The sequence below is a fragment of the Artemia franciscana genome, chromosome 5 (genome assembly GCF_032884065.1).
Source record: "Artemia franciscana chromosome 5, ASM3288406v1, whole genome shotgun sequence".
In the NCBI taxonomy this organism is placed as follows: Eukaryota; Metazoa; Arthropoda; class Branchiopoda; order Anostraca; family Artemiidae; genus Artemia; species Artemia franciscana.
The window spans coordinates 60,416,466-60,440,680 of NC_088867.1; the positions used below are offsets into that span (position 1 = coordinate 60,416,466).

The 24,215-nt window shown below is 36.0% G+C and overlaps 1 protein-coding gene across 1 annotated transcript in view; it reads left to right on the forward strand.

Annotated features, from left to right (window-relative positions):
• LOC136027669 (uncharacterized) overlaps positions 1 to 24,215 on the forward strand; it is an 86,191-nt gene that overhangs the window by 30,282 nt on the left and 31,694 nt on the right. The window contains exons 3-6 of the mRNA XM_065705115.1: positions 5,855 to 6,019; positions 7,621 to 7,845; positions 17,222 to 17,467; positions 20,756 to 20,869. Coding sequence (XP_065561187.1) covers positions 5,855 to 6,019; positions 7,621 to 7,845; positions 17,222 to 17,467; positions 20,756 to 20,869 — 750 coding nt within the window. The remainder of the gene's footprint in view (positions 1 to 5,854; positions 6,020 to 7,620; positions 7,846 to 17,221; positions 17,468 to 20,755; positions 20,870 to 24,215) is intronic.

A 24,215-nucleotide genomic window follows, 5' to 3' on the forward strand; every position in this document is an offset into this window, starting at 1 on the left:
AAGGATAACAAAGCAAGAGATGACACTTGTCTGTTGTTAATTACACGATGCAACGAGTATTGGTGCTTTCGTTTGTATCTGATGGGAATTTCCTCTAGAGTAAAGAAAGTTTCTTGTGCAAAATGTCTCCTTTCTTTCATTTTTTCTCTTTTGTATTTGTGAGCGAAAGCATCTCAAAAAAAGATGAAGGAGAAAACGGGAAGCTGAAGGATAACAAAGCAAGAGATGACACTTGTCTGTTGTTATTTACACACGATGCAACGAGTATTGGTGCTTTCATTTGCACCTGATGGGAATTTCCTCTAGAGTAAGTAAAGTGCCTTGAGCAAAATGTCTCCTTTCTTTCATTTTTTCTCTTTTGTATTTGTGAGCGAAAGCATCTTAAAAAAAACTGAAGGAGAAACCAGGAAGCTGAAGGATAACAAAGCAGAAGATTACACTTGTCTGTTGTCAATTACACGTGCTGCAACGAGTATTGGTGCTTTCGTTTGTACCTGATGGGAATTTCCGCTAGAGTAAAGAAAGTGCCTCGTGCAAAATATCTCCTTTCTTTCATTTATTTATCTTTTGCATTTGTGAGCGAAAGCATCTTAAAAAAAGCTGAAGGAGAAAACGAAAAGCTGAAGGATAACAAAGCAGGTGATGACACGTGTCTGTTGTTAATTACACATGCTGAAACGAGTATTGATGCTTTAGTTTGTACCTGATGGGAATTTCCTCTAGAGTAAAGAAAGTGCCTTGAGCAAAATGTCTCCTTTCTTTCATTTTTTTCTCTTTTGTATTTGTGAGCGAAAGCATCTTAAAAAAAGATGAAGGAGAAAACGGCAAGCTGAAGGATAACAAAGCAAGAGATGACACTTGTCTGTTGTTAACTACACACGATGCAAAGAGTATTAGTGCTTTCGTTTGTACCTGATGGGAATTTCCCCTAGAGTAAAGAAAGTGCCTCGTGCAAAATGTCTCCTTTCTTTCATTTATTTATCTTTTGCATTTGTGAGCGAAAGCATCTTAAAAAAAGCTGAAGGAGAAAACGAAAAGCTGAAGGATAACAAAGCAGGTGATGACACATGTCTGTTGTTAATTACACATGCTGAAACGAGTATTGATGCTTTAGTTTGTACTTGATGGGAATTTCCGCTAGAGTAAAGAAACTTACTTGTGTAAAACGTCTCCTTCCTTTCATTTTTTATCTTCTGTATGTGTGAGCGAAAGCATCTTGCGCAAAATGTCTCCTTTCTTTCATATTTCTTTTTTGCATTTGTGAGCAAAAGCATCTTTAAAAAAAGCTGAAAGAGAAAACGTACAACTTCTGTACAATGAGATCACCCGTCTTTTAAATGTCGTCAGTTTGTCAGATTAGTGTCTCCGGTTAGTTTCGTTAGTCTCCAGATTAGTGTCGTCGGTTTGTCAGATTAGCCAAACTAAGACACTGTGTTAGTGTCTCCAACGGAAAACCCTTCATCGTAGTTTGTAATTGTGAAGTTTCTTGCAACTTTTTAAAACATAATTTGTGAGTCTACAATTGCTGGGGTTGTTAGTAACTTTCGTAAAAGAATGCCTTTTACCAAAATATTTTCAAGACATAAAACAAAAAGAACTAGTCAGGTCACGAAAGGTTTTTTTTCCTGAAAAAGTGAAACGAAGGTCGTTATGCTAAAATTATTGTTAAACTTGAAGCAGAAAAGACACCAAAGCTAAAATATATTTTTGTGCCTTTGACCCTTCTGTTGTCCCTTTTGTTGTCAACTTAGTTCTAACCATACCTGAAACCACAATTTTCCAAAATTTTCTTTTGGTTGTCTTAAATTATGAGGTTTTTAGAGTCTCATAATGCTGTCAGTGTGGTCGCGTTCAACCATGAAAACAAATAAGCGAAAATATAAGGTTAAACTGGACAACGTTGTTCGTCAGTAAAACTTCAAGTATCAGCAATCTGCTGATTTTGAAAGATACCTACACCTTCAATGACTAACTACTCCCTCTAAAGCTTTTCGGTGCCCTGTCTTTTTAGCTTATGTTTTTGGTGATATTTCACCCAAGTTTCTGTTTTTGATATTGGGGCCCACTACTACCAAAAAATACGCGATTACATATGGAGGTCGTTTCCATTAAAATTGATTTCTTTGTTCTTCCTAATTTATGAAAGATACATATGGCTGTATAAATTTCCATTTTACCAGTTTAAATAACAAGATTTCCTTTTCAATGTCTAAGGCACTTTAAACCTGTCCCTCCTGTTTTGTTCCATTTTATGCTGTAAATATACTTTAAGAGAATATTGGATAATTTCAGCAACTTAAAGAAGTTCTATAAACTAAAAAAAAAAAAAAAAAAAGAAAAAAAAACAAAACAAAACAGGTTTATAGATTTTCGGAATTAGAGATATTGGGTGAATTGGAATCACTTTGATTTATGGTAAATTCCTCAGATATGGTTAAATAATACGAATATATTCATGGTATTATGAACTTGTCTGAACAGAACATTACTGGAACAAAAATGTTGGATCAAAAAGCTGCTTACATAGCCATGCAAGAAACACAGCTATGATTATAGCATTTCTGGTTCATATTCTTTTCTTCGAAAATGGTCCAAAATATTTGAGAAAAAATTGCAGACCAAAATATATTGAGCCCATTACTAGGGGCCTACCCACCCTTTTCTACTGTTTTATTCTGACGCTGCTAGTTTAATGTCAAAGAAAATCGGACTATGTTAACAGATTAGTGATGCTCTGCAAATTGGAAAAAATACAGTTTTGTAGATATTGGGGTTAACAGAGATGCTGGGGAGTCATAATCAATTTTATTTATGACGAGTTCCTTACATCATGTAAAATGAATTGTATTTACAAGCCTAAGGAGAGAAAAAAAGAAGCCCGTCTGAACAGAAAAAAGAAGGCTAGGTCGAAAAGCTACTGAAATAGTAGTGATTGGGTTATAGATTTAAATGGACCCATAGACACTAGACAGACACTCTTTTCTTCCTTTAAAGACTTAACACAATGAAGAAGGCCCCCAATGCTTAACGGTGACCCCCTCAGGACAGGACGCGGATGTATTTTACTTAATAAAGGAAGTTTTCTAAGAGGTGGAGGTGTTAAATATGTAATAGAGAGGGTACCCTAAACGATGCAGGTGTTATTAGGTAACAGGGTTTGTTTACCTTTGTTGTTACATAATAGGACTTGTTAGAGTCGTTAGTCAAGTAGAGAATCCCCGATTGTAACTGACGGGCCACACACGTGTGTGTTACGTAATGACGGTGCACACGTGGAACATAATGCAATCTTGCGTGACTTGATAAATTTATTGGAGGGGACGTAATATTACCTGCCTTCGTAGATTTATTGGGAATGGCGTAATGGTGGCAGATACGTTGGTTGCGACGTAATTACGATACAAACGGGTGTTACATAATCCTTTAAGAACTTTTTTCTTCAGTATTTAGATTGATTTTTGTTCAATTAGATGTACCTGGCTGTTACAGCATTAATAACTTTTTAATGTGACCTAGACATTACAAGTTACATAGCAGATGCTACATAGCAGTGGCTGTAGATATTTTATTACCTAAATTGATACATTTTGAAGTGTTATCCTGGAACAATTATCTAAAGAATGACATACAGATTTTGTACATGCAGATTTTAATAAAAACATATTTACAAGCATTATCAAAACACAGAATATCAGTTAAAACAAAGCAAACAAAAAAGAAACATGAAAAGAGCTTATAAAGGGTAAAATATAAGCAAAAACGATCATGAACTAAAGAGAAGTGTGAACCATTGCAATCAATTCCAGAGGGAAGGGTTGTTGCTAGAGATAAATTTAAGCCATATTAAGAGGTGTTTCTGAGAAAATGAAAATGCGTCGTTTTTATTGTTCTACTAGACGCTCCTGCGAGGAAAAAGAGACACGTTTTAGAATCCGGTTATTTCTGAAATGTTTTAATGAAAATATCACGTTTATTTGAGCCAAGACTATGCATATTTCATGCCACCATGAAAATATGTGGCCAGCCTACCCGAGCAAGCAATTCTAGAGGAGGAGATTTGTTATTTGAGGTACAGTTTTATTTACGCTTTACTTCATGTTTTACAAAGCTCCTCTCAGCAAAACTAAATAGTTTTGGATTTTATTTTGGTAGAAGAAAGATTAGAGAGGCCTGTGTGCTGTGGGACAGTGCTCTTGGCTAAAATAAACGTATAGGTTAACAGTTTGGTTTTTAGGACTATCTGCGGCCTTAGGAACGAATACGCAACCGTGCGGCATCAGTACCTCTGAAACTCGAGCCTCAATATGCGTATAGTGTTTTGATAATTCTAAATCAAATGACCATCTCAGATTCTTCACACAATAGCAGTCTGGACTTCATTTGGCTAGAATTGTTGTTTTAGCACCAAAAAAATGGCTGAAAACACAACTTTGTCATGGGACTGTCTTTTTTGCTAAAATCGATGGCTATTTTATGCGTTATTTTGTAGGACTACTTGCGCCTCTACAAACGAATGCGCTACCGTATGGCATTACTGCCTCTGAAGTTAAAGGCTCAATATGCGTATAGTTTTTTAATATATCTAAATCAGCCAAATATATCAATGTTTTCACACAGTATCGTTTAGGACTTTTTCGGCTAGAATTGTTGTTTTGCACCAGAAGATGGCTGAAAACACCGCCTTGCTGTGCTAAGTTGCGTTTTTTGGCTAAAAATAAATGTTTGTGTCAACTATTTATTTTGTAGGACTACCTACACCTTTGAAAATGATCACATCACAGTAGGGCATTGCTGCCTCTTAAACCCGAGGCTTAAAATGTGTATAGTTTCCGATAATTCTAAATCAATTAATTATCCCAGAATTTTCACGCAATAGTTTTTGCTTGAAAACACCTGCAGCGTTTAGAAAACGCTCCCTATTACATATTTAACACCCGCATCTTTTAGAGACATTCCCTATTGCGTAACATGCACCTGCCTCTTGCCCTGAGGGATTGCCGTTAAACCGTCTTCATCATCTTAAGACATTAAAAGAACAAAAGAGCAGTGGCTATGGGCGAGCTTGAATCCATAGCCCCCTCACCACTTGAAATACAGAATTTTCAATTCATTTGCTTTAGTTGCCTTCTGGTATTCAATGGTTTCAGAAAGTGCTTCAGTTGTGTATATTCAAAAGAAAAAAAATCCAGAAGTATCTTCACCTTGTCCCTATGTCAGTTGTGGAATCTCGTGTATATTTACCGAGCATATGACCATTCAATCCTTTTATTTTTCTTTCTTGAAAAACTTACTATAGCAGCTCGCAAAATACATATGACAGTTACCTAATTCGAATTCAATTTTGTTCCAAACATTGTTTTGTCACTCTTGATCTATTGAACGATTTTTTTGGAGAGTGTAAATTATAATACACTTCATTTGCTCGAATGAAATGATAATATAACAGCGGGTAAAAATGTTAATTAAAACAGGGAAACTTTGAAAAAACTTTTTTTTCAGATACTAACAAATGTCTGAATATCTGGCTTCATCTATGGAAACCTTTAACAATGTCGAGGGGGAGGAAATAAGAAATAAAAACAGACTATACTAGTAAACTTGAATTTAACCTAAAAAAATGGGAAAAAATTAAAAGCAACCTAAAGACAAACAAAAAATCAAAGGAACTTACGTTTTTTTTTGTTTTTGTATCGTTTTTTTTTATGAAAAGTTTCTCTTTCGCTTTTCTTTTGGTTTTAATTTTGTGTTTTTATCTTTACAGTTTTCATTGTGCATTTTGTGTGTATGGACGGTTTAAATACTTATATTATTGTCTTACTATTAATATATGATAAACTGTAGTTACTGATTTCAGTCTGATCAACGAGGAAAAGCTCAACTCCAAAAGATATTAGAGTCAGTCAGCGGTGGCAGGGTATCTGGCGGGTCAGATGATAATCGACAGTTCTTCCGCTTGATGAAGAAGGTTGATAACTTAGAAAAAAGCATGCTCAGCAGATTACCTGTTATAGGAAATGAGGTACGCTTAGACTTTGGTATATTTCTATATATAATTACGCTATATTTTATTTGAACCCAAACTTTTCTATCAGTAAGGGATATTTACTTCCATAGATAAGTTTTTTGAAACTCCTGAAAAATCTTACAGTTTCCATGAACGGGGATGGGCCCAGACTTGCTTCCTTGTAAGTGTTTAAAAGGATACGGTGATTCACCATAATAGATAGTAGCTAACAATATTTCACGTAATCAATAAGCATGACTGTCTTACCTTTATGTCAGTACCATATTATCTTGTGGGACATTTTACGACCTAATACCACTTTGGTATTAGATAGATTCTTATACCTACACAAATTGCTTCAGTCTATAACAGTTGCTATTTTCCTTTCCTACGCTAAATTTACCTAAGGTAAAATGCCATTTAAATCTACTTTTACCAACCTGGGCATTAAATCCTAATAAAAAGGCCATATTTCATCCTGGGGTCTTGTCCATTTGTTCCTGTAGCTGTGTTTAAATTCATCAGAGTCACTAAATACTTTCTCCAACATCGGTTCTAAAAGGGTATATACAACTATGACTGATATCCTTGCACTTCTGGTCATGAAGTAAGCAGCCAGGATTCTATTATTAAAACCTTCCCAGTCTGAGCAAGAATTAGAAGCTTTTTTATTCATCATGATCCCTACTCCCTGCCTATGTACCCTATCATTTCTACGTGAATAAACGTATTGACCATCAGAGACGTCAGGGAATAATACTTTTTCTAGCCTACACAGAGTACTTAAGCAAGCTTAGTACCTAACAGCAGAAGTCCCTGGTATAAATGAAGGATTTTTGCAATCCTGGGCCCAGCTTTGTCACTACAGGCTTTCCTATACTCGTCGATGCTCTTCTAAGAACAAGAATCAACGTCCAGCACAAGCGAACTCTAGCCTATTATTTCCGACTCATTGCATATTCATGCCTGCAAATATTCTAGTAGAATGAGGAGGTAGTCCAAAAAAGACAGCATAGTTGGTAAGCCGAAAAACAGCTCATTAAAACAAACAAATCCAGAAAATTTCTCCATTATTTTAAATTCCGTGGAAACTTGTATTTATTACTAGGGTATAATTTCTCCGAGGAACGCCGCTCCCAATTGTCACCCTGCAGCTTTTTTTGCAGTCACGGTTCTGGTTATACATACTCATGAAAGGGCCCACCCTGACGTCATTTTGAGGCTGCACAAGCAAGGTTTTGCTTCTGTGAATAGGGATGGGGGACTGTCCCATGCTAACTGAATGAAATATCTCAACTACTAAAAACTTCTTTTCACAACATAATATAAGGCTATATATATATATATATATATATATATATATATATATATATATATATATGTTTATTATGTGTATATACTATTTATTTATGTATATAAGGAAATCGTGCCTAAAATAGGACTTGGACCGTTGAAAATTATTCTTAATGAAAAATCTTCGAGGATATTCCATCAGCCTCGGAAACTCCAAAAATAAAAGGTTTTATGTAAATGGCCATAGGTAATGTTTTGTAGTTCACATGCTTTTATTTTGGATGATCTCACTAATAAGTGAATTTTACCTTATCCTATTTTAGGTTAAAATCGTAGGAGAGAAAATGGAGGCAAGAAGCTCGCGGCTGGAAGAACTTCTTGTATCTATTCGTGACGGGAACGTAGAGAGACAAACTGAAGATACAGAAAAGTTGAGGGCGACAGCTGCAAGCCTTTTGAGTGGAGAATCCAAGATTAGCAAGGCTATTGGTGAACTTGACAATATTTCTAAAAAGATTAATTCAGAGGTAGTTAGTCTCTCTGCGCAAGTAAGTAACTTATTTCATTTTCAACTTAAATACTGGTTAGAAAGTGACTTAATTTTTGCTATGAAAGGAGGTAATTTTTATTATGGATTAAATAATCACTTCTCAGGCCATACCGTTTTTGAAAGTTAACCAATCTTATTAAGTTTGCCAAAGAATAGGAATAGGAAAAAGTTTTACGTACATCTCAGCTTTGTAAATGTTAAAATCCGCTGTAATAGCACATCAGTCACCTCTAACACTTCTAATAAATTAAAATGTCGTTTAATTAACAATACTTTGCAAATAATTTATCACACATTCTAGCTTGACATGAAATGGTATCAGAAAATCCTTTTATATCTAATGAAGATGTCACAATTAAAGGTATGCATTATTTTGATTGTAATCTGGAAAGCAATTTTTTTCTAACAAAGAGGGGATAAATAGTTGTGAGCATGACACAGCTTAAAAAAAATGTAAAACAAGTGTTTTACTGAGTGTTTTCTAACGTTGTGCAAACTAGTATTAAAATTTCTTTTCAAAAAAAATATTCAACATCTATTTGTATCATTATTTCTATGCGTTTCATTGTCATTTTTACTGTTGTATTAATAAAAATGACTTTATTAAGTAGGATTTTAACATATTGTTGTTCAATGAACAGTAACTTGGTGCGTTAAAACAAAATCATTGTTTCCAATTTAACGCCCCATTCGTCTGGCAAAAAGATCGTTCTTTAATGTTTGATTATGTGCTTGAGCAGGAGGAATTTTGATATTTTCATTTTGAGCACTGACCTCAGAATAGCATTTTTATTTGTCATCTTTCATCATCTTTATTCTCCACGAATGTATTTTGAATACATTCGAACGGACGAACGGAAGAATGTCCGTTATTATCATCATCTCCACGAATGTATTTTGAACACGGTTACCTGAGAGTTTTAGCCACATTTTTGCAAATAAATGAAATGAAAATAAATAACGGACAAAACTATTTTACCTATTTATTCACTGTCTTAATTAAAAGTTTTCTATATATAGAAAGATTTCTATACCCTTTACACATATTTTTTTTTGTTCATTTCATCTCTGGAGCGTGACCAAAGCCAACATTTAGTCAAATAGTTTGGCGCTAAAACGTTAGAAAAAACAGACTTCGTAAAACTGGCTTAGTTCGAAATGAAAGGCTTAGATATTTATTAAATAAAAAAAACTAATTTTTTTAGCTGAAAGTAAGGAGCGACATTAAAACTTAAAACGAACAGAAATTACTCCGTATATAAAATGGGTTGTCCCCTCCGCAATCCCTCGCTCTTTACGCTAAAGCTTTTAATTGTTTTAAAAAGTAGAATTGTGGCAAAGAGTCAAACTTTAGCGTAAAGAGCGAGGGATTGTGGAGGGGACAACCCATTTTATATACGGAGTAATTTCTGTTCGTTTTAAGTTTTAATGTCGCTCCTTACTTTCAGCTAAAAAAATTAGTTTTTTTTATTTAATTTCTGAACGTTTTTGAATTAATGCATGTTTGGTTTTGGTTCTCCGTACATAAATTATTAAAATTAAATTTGTATATTAATTCTTTTTTTGGCTAAATAGCTTTCTCTTAGTTTTAATCAGACGATTTTGAGAAACAAGAGGTGGAGAAGGAGGCCTAGTTACCCTCCAATTTTTTGGTTGCTTAAAAAGCCAACTAGAACTTTTGATTTTTAGCGAACGTTTTTATTAGTAAAAAATATACGTAACTTATAAATTAGTAACTTACGTAACAAACTTTCATAATCTTATATTTTTATTATCTCCTTTAAATACCTCGCTCTTTATGCTAAAGTATTTTTAGAACCCCTCATATGCGTAATAATCTCTGTTCGTCTTAAGTTTCAATGCTACTCCTTCCTTTCATTTGAAAAAAACGTTTTCATGTTTATTTATCATTGTTTTCTTATAATAATGCTAGAAAATCATGCGCCCTTTTCCTTGAATTTTTCTTCCCCCATGACAGATTCCTCCAAGGAAAGCCTCAAACATAGCCCCCTCCCTTCAGCTCCCCCCCAAACAAAATAAAATCCCCCTGAAAACGTCTGTACACTTCCCAATAACCATTACTATATGTAAACACTGGTCAAAGCTTGTAACTTGCAGCCCTTCCCCCAGGGATTTTGGGGGAGTAAATCATCCCAAAATAGATAGTTATTATGGTTTTTTACTATGTTGAACAAAATGGCTATCTCAAAATTTTGATCCGTTGACTTTGGGGAAAAAATGAGCGTGGGAGGGGGCCTAGATGCCCTCCAATTTTGGCATTTGAATAATCTGATCCATTATCCTGCTAGTGGAGGACCTTCAAGACGCCTATGTCCCTAGCAACCAATTCAACCTGGGTCTTATCGAGCAATTCCAACAGGGCTCTAGCAGCCAATTTCACCAGGCCCTCAAAACTAGCCTAACCAGCGGGGCCCGAGCATCCAATTTCACTGGAAATTCTAGCATCCAATTCCAAAGGGACCCTAACATCCAATGTCACTAGGCCTCCTAACCTAACCACCCGGGCCCTAGAATCCAGTTTCACCCGGGGTCGTAGCATCCAATTCCAACGGGGGGCCTTAGCATCCGATTTCGCCGGGGCCCCTAGCAAACTTTTCCCTAGGGACCCCTAGACTTCCCTTTCATGGGGGGTCCCCCTAACCTAATCTATCAACCATTGTTACTGGGAGCAGCCTATCAATCAGTTCCATGGGGTTCCCGACCAAATAATCCCAACGGGGTTTCTTAGCAACCAATTCTACGGGAAACCTAGCGGTTCATTCCAACAAGGTCCCTAGCAAGCAATCCGAACGGGTCTTAGCACCCAATTTCATCAGTGGGCCCTAGCAACCAATTTCGAGGAAAGCTGTTTTTCAAGACCTTTCAAGACTTCTTTGGATTTTATATAATAGGGGAATGTTCACATGTGTTAAGGACGACGATATTTCGCCTGACAGGCTAGACTTCAGGGACCCATGGGAGATTCCCGTTTGTAGCTGAGAAGGGCTGAGAACGTGGGGTGCTACGTAATGATAATGCAAACGTGGGTTGTTATATAATACTTTGAGAGATTTTCTTTTTCTTTCAATGCATTTTTTCCCTAATTTAAACATTTTTTTTCATAATCAATGCACCTTCATAATATAAATATTTTTTTGTCCACATTAGGATATGAACGAAATTCCTACTCAGAGGAATGGAGTCCTAGACAGGTGAACTATGAAAGCCTTTGTAATATTATTATTTGAGGAATACTTTCTGCTTGATAACCTATTGCACGAAGGGGGAATTCCCTGCGCACGCACGGAGAATTTTTCCCTGAAGCAAAAAAATTCTTCAGATTAAGGGCCTACTCATGGGCACTGTTTTGTCTCCTTTTTTGGCAAATTTTTACATGATTTTCATAGATCCATCTGCTTTGAATAGTTTCCCCTTAAAATACTCTCTTTGATTTCTCTTCGTTGACGATATTCTTGCTGTTTGGGAAGATGGTCAGGACTCTCTAAGAGACTTTTTGGCACATTTGAATTTTTTTGATTTGAATCTTTAATTCACAATAGAACTGGATGTTTCTTGGATGTTTTAATTATAAAAACTACTCCTAGCCTTGAATTTTCTATATAGATAGCCAACCCATAATGATTAGTATCTAAATTTCTCGTCAAATCACCCTCCTTCTTTGAAAAGAGAGGTAGTAATTTCTTTAGTCGACAGAGTTCTGAAAATTTGTTCACGTAATCATGTAAAATCTGAATTAGATTACGTTAAAGATATTCTATTCTGCAATGGTTGCCCAATCAACCTCATTGAAAATATAATAGACGATTAAAAAAGGTAATACTGAAAAATAAGGAGCCCATCCCCCTTGATTCAGTTACATCGGCAGTTTCGAACAAAATTTTTACTAGATTACCATACGTCTCGAAACTCAGAGACAAACTTTAAAAAATTGAAAAAAATAAACTCTCTGTTTCTTTCAAAACTGAACAGAAAGTTGCACATTTTTTAACTCGGGAAAGGAGAAAACTGACCCTATACTGGGTAATGGTGTCTACAGGGTCCCGTGTTCATGTGGGATATTTCATATTGGTAGGACACATCTACAACTAGGGGAACAATTGCAAGATTACCAAATTTCAATTGATAAGTCCCTGAGATTTGAAAATAAAGTTGACAACTTTGATTCAGCTCTGGCCCAGCATATATGCAGATTTCCTGACAATGAGTTCTTTTTGAAAATGCGACTTTAATATCTACTTTAAATGACCTACAGCAATCTTTTAAAGAGGTGATTAAGATAAAAAATATATAAACAGGAATTTGGCTATAAATAGGGATACAGGAGATATTTCCTTAAGCTCAATTTATAACATCTTAATATTAAAAGACTCTATCAATATGTTTGCCCAGTCTAATTTAAGAAAACCTGCCCGGATATCCAATGAAAACTGAAATTGCAGACAGGGAAAATCCAGTTCAAGGCAATATTCAATCTAATTGGTAAATTCTCTTTCATTGATCTCTGGATGGTTTTTTGTTTCAGTATCTCTTCTCTTGCTCAATTCACTTCGAAAGGTTAGATTTTGTTGTTGTCAATTGCTTCTTTTTTTGAGCACTGAGGAGGACTTGGCAGAAGCCCTTGTGGAAATATTTGCATGGTTTTCATCTTCATATTTTGCTACTGGCTGACAAAATCCTCGTCTTCTCACCTATTTGATTTTTTTTTATTTATTAAATCCTTTCCTCTTTTGGTTTCATATGTCACGTATCGTGTGGTCTTAGAATCTATTTAATTGAAGTGCCTAGTTTCTTTGACTGGGTATTATATTTTTAGTCTCCCTCCGCCGAAAATTTCTTTTAACGCCTCCTACCTTAATTTTAAGCTGTTGATCATGTTAGTCCAAGCAATTCAGATGGTCATGGCAATATGTGGCTGGTAATGTTGTTAAAAGTCGTGTATGAAATGGAATATTCCAAAATGGAATATCTGACATCTCAACAGAAAACATAATGAAGTATTTTACGAGATAAATTCAAAGCAATCATTTTTATGACTTTATTTCACATACCCATATTTCACTTGCGATACAAAATAATGCGATGTAATATTTTAATTGGGGTTTCACTATCTATTATGACATTATTTTTACACAAGTCACTGTTTCGGCACCTGGATAAGATATGGCATATGATACTGTTACATCGGTGTGCCTGCCTTGCTCTTGTATTCTTTTAAATGTTAATCCCAGAAAGATGGTCATAGGATTCGGCAATGGGTAACGTGTTATCAGAACTATTAGCAAGAACTTGACCATCGTCATCAACTAAAAGTTTTAGACTTGCACTGTCTTTGATCACTCTCATTTCTGAAAATGCTACTCTAGCATATCCACGATCCATAATATTGAGTTTTTTCGGTATTTCAAATGAATTTAACACCTCACTGTCATGATAACGCAAACACACATTTCCAGTAAGATCCCCATTAATGTTTGTTGCATAGTTCAAATATTTTTCATCGTCGGCTTTCAACGCAACGATAGCTCTATCATGTGCACATATTCTCTTGGAATATTTCATCTCCACCTTTAAAATAAGATGCAAGTGTTTATCCTTCCAATGTTAAAGTGATACTGATTGAAAACTATAATAAACTTCTACTGTCGATGATCAGCAACAGATTACCACGGAGGCAGCCGCATACAAGATTTTGGAATTGGTGGAACTTGGAGTGGAATGGATTGAATCAGAATTGTAGAATCAGGGCCAGAAGTGGGGAGGTGGAACTGTTAATGACGCAATCGGAGACCGGTTTGGAATTGGGCTTGGAGTGGACATAGTGAGAACTGGAATCGGTTGAACCGTGGTAGAAGCCAGCAGAATCGGAGGTTGGACTATGGTTAGCGGGAGTTAGAAGCAGGGGAAGTAGAACTGGTTATCACTTTAATAATGTGAGGGGGCTAGAGGGTGCCAGCGGGCCATTCAGAGTGTGGTAGGGTGGCGTGAATTGACATGCTATAACACGTTCGGGGATGGCTTACAAAATCACGAATGAGTGGACTTACAGCATAATTTTGTCAAAAAATTGAAAAAAAGCCGTAAGAAAGATGGTATGTATCACTTTGATGCCACGGGCCAGCCACATAGTGCCATGGTAGAAGGTAGATAACTTCGAAGTTGTTTTTTGAACTGTTTTACCCCCCCCCCCCCCCTATGTTTACCATCCCTATTTTGAACTGTTTTACTTTCGAATTGGCATGCAAAAACACAAATCAATAAACTTTAAGCATGATTTTTAAAAAACAATTTCTGGAAAACGTCTTAGGAATTATGGGTGGTGCCAGAGTGCTAGTAATAGCGTGGCACAGTGGTGTAAATTGACTTGGTGCATTACGGAGGGTTGGATTTGCAAAAACATGAACCACTGGATTTAATTGATCATTTTTAGCAAGATAATTTTCAGAAAAATATTTTTAGGTATGATGAGGGGTGCCAGAGGGCTAGTAACAGTGTCGTATATTAGCTTGAATTGACATGGTGTATCACAGAGGGGGTTGGCTTGCAAAAAGACGAATCGTTGGACTTTAAGCATAATTTTCTCAAGAAAATATCTAAAAACTACCTTAGGAAAGATAATTTGTATCAAAAGGGATGCTGTGGGCCAGCTACATATTGCCATGGTGGCGCAAATTGGCGTGGAGGGCGTCACATTGAGGGGTGGCTTGAAAAAAATGAATCAATGGACTTTAAGCATAATTTAACAAGAAAATATCTTGAAAATGTCTTATTAATGTTATTATGTATCATAGGGATGTCAAAGCCCAGCCACATATTGCCACGGTGGCGTAAATTGCCATGGGAGCTACCAAGTTTTAGGGTGGCTTGCAAAAATACGAATCAATGGACTTTATAACTAATCTTATAGAGAAAATATCTGAATAATGTCTTAGGAATGATTATATGTATCACAGGGATGACAAGGGTAAGCCACATATTGCCATGATGGCGTTAATTGTTTGGACTAGCATCTTCTACAGCTGAAAGGTAAAGTGCGAGATTTTAAAATAATTTGTCGATGGAGGGCGACTGAAATCTAACTTCCAGTCAAAGAAACGTGGCATTTTCATTAAAAACTCTCAGAAATAACCGAATGCAAAATCGTGTTTTTTTTTTCTTGCAGGTGAGTCTAATTGAGCAATAGAAATCTGGTATTTTCATAAAGGTTTCTCAGAAATAACTGGTTTAAATTTTCCTTTTATACCAACCCTTCTCTCGAGATGATTGCTAGGGTTCCCACCTCTCTCTAATTAATGTTTTTTTTACTTGGAATTTATCTTTTATAAGATTTTTCTTACGTTTTTCTAGTTTGTTATGTTTTAATTACTTTTTCTGCGTTTAATAACGCTTATATATTTGTTTTTATTAAAAAAAGTATAATGTAAAATAAAAAGCCTTTATTATTTAGATTTCTTGTTCTAAAACGAATCTTCAATGCATAATCATTTACTCAATGAAATTTCAAAACCGATGCTATCTAGCATCTCGCTTATTCAATTGCTAATTTAACCTGCCTAGGTCATTTTAGAAAATTAATAACGCTGTAACATGCAGGTGCATCTAATAGAGCACAAATCAATAGTATTGGGATGCTTGTGTGGTCTCATGTGGAAAAGGATTGAAACATGCTAACAATTTAATCGCTTTAAATTGCGGGCAGGGGATTCCCCCGTGCGTGTAATAGGTCATCATGTAGAGAGTATTCCTCGAATAATAGTATTAGAAAGGTTTTTATAGTCCACCTGTCTAGAGCTCCATTCCATTAAGGAGGAATCCCTTTCGGATCCTAATGCGGACAAAAAATTAGATTATTAATATTTAAAGATTTAAAAAAAAATCTTAAAGTATTATAAAACAACCCACGTACGCATTGTCATTACGAAACAATCCGCGTGTGTGCCCTCCTCAGTTACAAGCGGGAAATCCCCTACGGGCCCCTGAAGTCTGACATGTCTGGCAAGATTGCCTCATCCTCCCTGTTACATCCAAAGAAATCTTTAAACATCTTGAAATACATCTTTTCGGTGAAAATTGTTGTTAGGCTCCCCCCCATGAGATTGGATGCTAGGGCCCTGCTGGAATTGCTTGCTAGGGGCCTTGTTAGAATTGACCGCTATATTCCCCAGTGGAATTAGTTGCTACGGGCCCCCGTTGGAATTGCTTGCTAGGGACCCCCATCGAATTGATTGCTAGGGTTCCCCGGTGGTAAAGGTTGCTAGGTTAGGGAGACCACCCGATGAAAAAGGTTGCTAGGGGCCCCATTCTTATTGGATGCTAGGGCCCCGGTGATTAGGTTAGGTTATGGTGCCTGGTGTTATTCTGGGATGCTAGGATCCAGTCGGAATTAAATGCTAAGGCCACCAGTGAAATTGGATACTAGGGCTCTCTTCGTTATGTTAGGATAGAGGGCCCAATAAAATAGGTTGCTAGGGCCCTGTCGGAAATGCTCACTGGGGCCCCGGTTGAATTGGTTGCTAAAAGCCTGTTGAAATCGCTCGCTAGGGTCTGGCGTCTTGATGGTTCTCCACTAGCAGGCCCCTGAAGGGTTTTCCCTGGCCCTTCTAGGGTTTTAAGAAAAACACTCACTATTATATAGCAAGCACCTGTACTCTAAAAAAATATTCCCTATTACGTAACAATCAAGGAAAAACACTCCCTATTACGTAAAAACCAAAAGTAAACAATACATATTACGTAACAACCAAAAGTAAGCAAAACCTATTACGTAACAAGTACCCGCTAGCTGTTGTCGCAATGGTGATATATTGGTGTCACAGGAATGGAGGGATATGGATGTCACAGTAATGGAGGGATATGGGTGCCACAGGACTGGAGGGAAATGGATGTCATAGGAGTAATTATGTTGTCACTACTAAGACGAATATATTCGTTATTATCTGAGTACGAATATTTACAGGCATGCTTACAAGAGGAAGAGCTAAACAACAATTTCGCCAAATCAGGCTACATCAATTACCATTTTTGTTGGCTATATTAACATAAATTAAACCAACTTTACTCTCTTGTACACCGCTACTTTGTAATTATTTATTGCTACTCTTGTGAACCGTTGTCAAATTACATTGACAGTACTTCCAAATCATACCAATAAAATCTTATGTTTTTGGAGATGAAGATTGTTTTTTTGCCCAGACTGGGGGTGAGGTGTTTCTTTTCCGTATTTGTGGTCCAGTACTCGGTAAAAATATCCTACTGAAACAAATTTATCCCAGAAAAGCAAGAATATGTTTGCAACAGCCGAAAAAACAAAAACATGGCAGACTTTTATGGTTGCTTTCCAATTTTTGTTTTTTTAGGTATCAAGAATCAATAATGACACTGCTGCCATCATGACAAGCGTTCAGTCACTGCATACAAGTTTTGATAATGTTACATCTCTTAATATTGGTCCAGCTTATTCTCCAATTGATCCTTCAGAGTTGAAAGAAATTGACAAAAATGTCAAGACCACTGTCATGGAGCTTGAAAAAGTGGGAAATATCCTTGTTAACAACTCTTTGATGCTGATAGATATGGAAAAGAAAACTGTAGATGAGTTGAAGGTGAGAATTGCACATAATTTTATAATTGTCTTTCTTGTATTTTAAATTTTGTTTATGTTTTGTGTTTTCTATTTCTCTCTGTTGCCTTTTGAATAGCGTTTCAATATGAAGTAAGTAACACATAACTGTAATAAAAAAATAATGATTAGCAGTACCCAAAATTTTATAGTCGTCTTCTCCGTTCTCCTTTTCTTTTATTCTTTTTCTTTTATATTTCATCTCGCTTATGTCTTGCGTTCTTTTTTTCAATGTGTCCCACCTTTCTTTTTCAAGTGCGTTTTATTTTATGAATAGCTTGTGAATATAGCTGTACCAAAAAATCGGCATTTTCTGTATTTTAAAAGTAAAGATAAAAAAAACTGTTTTGTTTTGACCAAACTAAGAACCTAGCAAAACCGGGCTAGGTTGTGGTTAATTTGATCTAGGACCTTTCAGTTCTTTTTTGAGGAACTCGATTCTCTTTCTTGAGGAAACCAATCAACTTTTGTTAATTATTGACGTTTTTTAGAAACTCCATTACTAAAAGTAGAAATCTTTACATATTTCTAATGAGACAGAATATCGTATGTAAAAGTGTTGGGAGGGATTGGGTCAAGTACGTACTCAAGATTTTTTCTTGGATTGGGGGGTCAATCATAAGACTTGAGCCACAATTATCTGCACTGGTGGTATACCAAGGCTACTGACTCATATCCAGATTTGCTCTCGTAGACCATCAAATGTTACGTGAATGTTTGGTTTTACTCAATAACTCAATTATAGAATACTAAACATTCTGACAGGAATCATTAACCATGTGGCCTCTCTTGGTATCAAGGTAAATAAGGCCAAAAACATGAAACTGCCACAAATAACCATCAATAAATAAATTAAACCCAAAACCAACAGAAATTGCAATAAATAACCAAGTCAAACTCAAACTACTACTACTACTACTGCTACTACGACTTACAGCCCACCGCAGCACCAATCCACCTAAGGCCAACACAGCTAAACAGGCTCCTCCTCCATCCCAATCTATTCAAAGCCTTCCTGTTTACACCCTCCCAGGAAGTTTCCATTTCTTTAAATCTTTTTTTTATGACATCCTCCCACGCCAACCGCGGTCAAGCTGCCTTCCGTTTAGCCCTAGACGGCTGGCCAAAAAGGACAATCTTCAGCAATCTGTCACCCTTCATCCAAGAAATCCTAGCTATCTCAACATTTCTCTAATTATAGCACTAGAGAATGGGATTGAAACACACCTTTCGTACAGCCTACTCTTTGAAATACGGTCAGTCAGTCGGATGCCCAGAACAATCCGTAGGCAATTTCTTGGAAAAAAACCTAACAAATCTTCAGCCTCTTTTCAGCGCACCCATGCTTCAGAACCATATTTGACCACTGTCATCACTGTAGCTTTCAATATTCTAATCTTGGTTTGCAGACTTATCTTCATATTTTTCCAAACTTTTTTTAAGTGTGAAAAACCACCCTGAGCCTTAGCTATTCTACTTTTAGCATCTTCGCTGCTCCCACCGTCTTTACTAATAAAATACTACCAAGGTAAGAGAAACTGTCCACCAGATCAATCTTTTTTTTTACCTAATGCCACTTTCTCATCTTCACTTATTCCTAGCCTTAGTGACTTATTCTTGTTAACATTAATTTTCAAACCTATTCTAGTACCCTGAACTCACAAAACCTCTAAAAGTTTATTCATTTTGCTTACACTTTCATTTAGGATGCTTGAACAATCAGCATAATCTTAAGTCTAGGAAAGTTTTTCTCTCCATTTGATTCCATGTTCTCCCGTTGCCTTGCCTTTGTTCCTTAAGACGAGGTCCATCAAAATGATCCATATAAAGGGGATGGAACACAACCCTGCTTAACTCCTTATTAATACGAAACCAGCTACTAACCTCATTTCCTACGTTAACCGCAGCAGTGTTATTTTTGTATATAGCACTAATCACTTTAATGCATTTGTCTTGTATACCATACAAGGATAACACCTTAGTAAATCTCTTCTATCAACAGAATCAAACGCTTGCTCCTAACCTACAGAGCTGAGGACCAAAGGTGTTTGATAAGTAAGGCACTTCTCAATTATTAGCCTAAGAGTGAAAATTTGGTGGGCACATCCTCTACCCTTTCTAAAACCACACTGTTCATCTCTTATAACTATGTCTACTGCATCTCTCAGTCTAAAAAGTATCAAATTACTAAGTAATTTATTACCTACAGAGACCAGGTTAATGCTTCGATAATTACCACACTTGCTCTTATCACTTTTCTTATACAGTGATTTAATTGGGGTTTTCCTATAATCATTATGTACTTCCTCTTTTTCAAAAATCATATTCATAATCTTCAGCAACTTATTTCTGACCTCATTTCCATCGTATTTAAGAAACTAATTTACCACACTATCAGCACCTGGCTCCATATTATTTTTTAATCCTTTTATTACTGTCCCTAATTCTTCCTCACGAAAGCAAATCTTCCTTCATATCCGAGGTAGCACAAACTTTTTTATTTTCCTCTATATCTTTTCTTGCAACTCTATCTCAGTTGAGTTCTGCCCATTTATCTTTACTATGCGCGTGTGTAACTGTGCGCGTTCTCCTAAATTTTTACTTTTATTTTACTTTTATTTATTATATTTTATTTTGAGTTAAAAAAATTCTTAAATGTTACACAGATGTTAAGCACCCAGTCTGTTTCCAGGCTGGGTCAGAGCCCAGACTGGGTCATAGCATAGAAAATTTGTGTTTAGCTTGCTCCTTGCTCCCACTTAGTGTTAGCGGCACCTGTCTATTATACAATACACGCTCGAAAAGTGAAGTTTAGTGAATGATAATGAAAAAAAATATGATGAAAATAGAACGCTTTAGTAACAAAATTATGAGAACTACCACAATGAATTATGGAAGGGGGACCACCCAGAGTGCATTATATTAAATATTTGAATGCTTCCTCCAGTTTCTTTACATTCCTCTTACTTTCGAATCTATCACTCAGATAGTTTTTGCACAAACTCCTTCTCCGCTTTATTAAACATAAAGCTTTTTCACTAATATTTTCAGATGAGTCCCTCAAAACGAGCAAAAATTAACAGGAGTAGGGCTGACAACCCCCATGCCTTCTCAAGACCAGAACATAATTTCCACTCAACTGAGCAAAAAACAATTGACCGTGGATTGTCAGGTTAATATACATGTATTGATACTTATTCTTAATTATTTGATGTGTTTTTATTTATTAAAGTAAAAAAGTGAAAAAATTTAAAGTTTTATTTTTTTCCAGGACGTAAAAGTCGTGAGCGAAAAATCGGCCAACTCGGTAGCTGCCAATTTGGATCGCCACATGATGGACCTGGCAAAGAAAATCAATGACAGTCAGCAAACTATCCATCATCAGGTTCGTAAACAACAGCTGTAGTATGATATTACTTTTATAATACCTTAAGTAATATTTTAAATAGTTTTAAAGGAGGGGAATACAGTTATGCCACACGGAGTGGGTAGATTGCCGGTTCCAATTACTATAAGGTCTTAATTTTCTTTAAGACAGAGCGGCCCCGAAACTTGGAACAGGCTGACGGTAGAAGTAAAAGATAAGAAGGCCTTTTCTGCACCAACAGTATCTGGCTCAGCCAGTGTTGCAGAAATGAAACAAATTATTGATATGATCGTTAAAGTTGATTAATTGTAGATCTGTGTAGCTGAGTGTCGGTTTGAGTCAGAAAGTATGATGAACTGTACGGTTTTATGTTTTGTATGGAATACAGAGAGAGCAGAGGGGTGGAGATAAACTAATTTTTTTCGGTATAATAAGGGCTTAATTATTTTTGGGAAAGGGGGTGTCCAAAACATGAAAATATGTGTCTGGGTATGTGCCCCATTTTTTCACTACAAAGACACGAAATTGACAAGGGATATCATTGACCATGCCTTCTTAAATTGTTGAGTATGTTGTTTGAACTCTCAAACTTATAATGCAAACGTCCGGTCTAAACAGATGGCATGATGCATCAATATGAAAATAGGCTATAGGTGAGCCTTTTCTTTATGTCATGACGTCACCAAAGGTCCGATATAGCCATCCTATGAAAAATACGAATTCCTTCTTAAATTCCGGACCTATTTAGATCGTCTAAAATTGAAATATATAATAATTTTCCACTACAGCCGCCAAAATATAGAAGAAAACAGTAATGCTTTTGAATTATTCAAAAGAAAAATGAAAAGAAGCTGATCAATAAGAGTTGTTCTCTAGAGAATACTGTTGCAAAACTTTTCTTCTAGAAATAAAAAAAAAATCCTTGGCAATAAATTTGGTTCTATACCACTTTCATTTGGGTATATCACCCGGTAGCTAAATGGAACAACTATTCATCTCTAAATGCACTTTAATTGTTTCCAAGTACTAGTACTGCCTAAAAATTAAAGCGAAATGTTGCTAGGGCATCACGGATATTCTGGTTGCTTATGCTGTTAGTAGTTTTGGCTGCTTGAAAGTTGGTGATGTGTTGTGATGTATGCTATTCACTTAATCTCTTAGGGTAAACAAAGGAGGATTCGGATAAGCAATCAATCTCTCCATGCAGACCAAAAATCAAAATAGGAGCAAGGATTTTTGAATGCTCAAATCAATTACTGACTCTATTTGCTAGGTGCAATAAGGTGTAAGAGACATAAAGTATAATGATTGGTAGAGGGGCGGAAATGATTCCGTGTCTAACCCTGATGTTTAAAGTGAAATTAACCAAGGCCGTATCCAAGTGAAGAGGGTTAGAGGGCTTGAACCCCCTCCCTGAAATATTTGACCGACTCGTAAAAACATAACAAAAATGAATTTAAACAATTGTTTTTTCTTTTTTTTTGAACGTTTTTTGTAACCATCCAACATTTTTTAGTAACAGCCCCCCCGAAAAAAGAGGAAAAATCCTGGATATGGCCCTGAACATAACATTCAGTTTTTATTCAGTGCTCCTGAATAATTTAGCAGCCTAGTCATGTCATAATACTTGAGTAATACTGAAATTACTCTTGACAGCTTATATTTCCTGTTTGCGGCAATGTCAGAACACTAAATGAGAGTCATAAATTTATCATTTATCATAAATAAAAGTTGTATATTTATTCTTTGTATGACACAAAATTAAAGGCACCATGTGATAATAGAAGAGAATAGAAGATTAGAGGATAGAAGAATAGGGTATTGTAGGAAATTTTCAGAAAAACTCTTTCTTCGATAAAATGTCTTCCAATAATTTTTGAAATGAGGCTGAGGGATGGGGAAATTGACCTATTTGTTCAGCTGTGAAATATTGGAAATCCTGATAAAAATACTGATTATTTTAAATTAGACTCAAGACTGATATGAGAGATTTCTATAATCAATTTAATCACTTTGTGCCCTGAAAACATTTGTTCATAATGCAAGCACCCCAACATGTCTTTTATTTACACACCCCAAATAATGTTTTTGTTTTATTTTAAATTCAGACACATTTTTATCCATTTTGTAAAACCATCATCAGCGGAATTTCTTGTAGTTTCTTCAGAAATTGATTAGAAACTGGCTAGGGTAGCTAAAAAGACAAATAGTTAAGACAAATTCTACACGGATAATCAAACAGTTCGTGGTAATGAACTGTAGTAAGGAGCGACCCGGCTCAATAGTAACCGAAACTCTAGAAAATGAAATTTGGGTGCCAATAGTTACATCAAAAGAATGGCATTTTAATGCTGATTTTAAATATATAAGTTTCATCAAGATTAGTCATACCCATCAAAAGTTACGAGCCGGGGAAAATTTGCCTCGTTTTATAAAACAGGAGGAAACACCCCCTAAAAGTCATACGATCTTAACGAAAATCACACCATCAGATTCAACATATCAGAGAACCTTATTATAGTAGTTTCAAGCTCCTATCTACAAAATGTGAAATTTCGTATTTTTTGCCAGAAGACAAATCACGGATGCGTGTTTATTTGTTTTTTTTTGTTTTTTTGTTTGTTTTTTCCCCCAGGGGTGATCGTATCGACTCAGTGGTCCCAGAATGTCACGAAAGGGTTCATTCTAACGGAAATTAAGAGTTCTAGTGCCCTTCTTAAGTAACCAAAAAAATTGGAGGACACCTAGACCCCCTCCCACACTCATTGTTCCCCAAAGTCACCGGATCAACATTCTGAGATAGCCATTTTATTCACCATAGTCGAAAACCTAATAACTATGTCTTTGGGGACGACTTACTTCCCCGCAGTCCCTGTGGGAGGGGCTGCAAGTTACAAACTTTGACCTGTGTTTACATATAGTAATGGTTACTGGGAAATGTACAGACTTTTTCAGGGGTATTTTTTGGTTTGGGGGGAGGGGAGACTTTAGGGGGAGGGGTACCGGGGAAGATCTTTCCATGGAGGAACTTCTCATAGGGGAAGACACTTTCAATGGAAGAGGCGCAAGATTTTCTAGCATTATTTAAAAAAATAATGAAAAAATAAATATGAAAAGTTTTTTTTACTGAAATTGAGAAGCAGCATTAAAACTTAAAACGAACAGAAATTATTACGCATATGAGGGGTCTACCTCTTCGTAATATATCGCTCTTTACGCCAAAGTATTTTTAGTAATTTCATTTATTTATTCTACGGCCTTTGTGATTCAGGGGTCATTCTTAAGGAATTGGGACAAAATTTAAGCTTTAATGTAAAGAGTGAGGTATCGACGAGGGTTGAGCCCCCTCATATACGCAATAAAA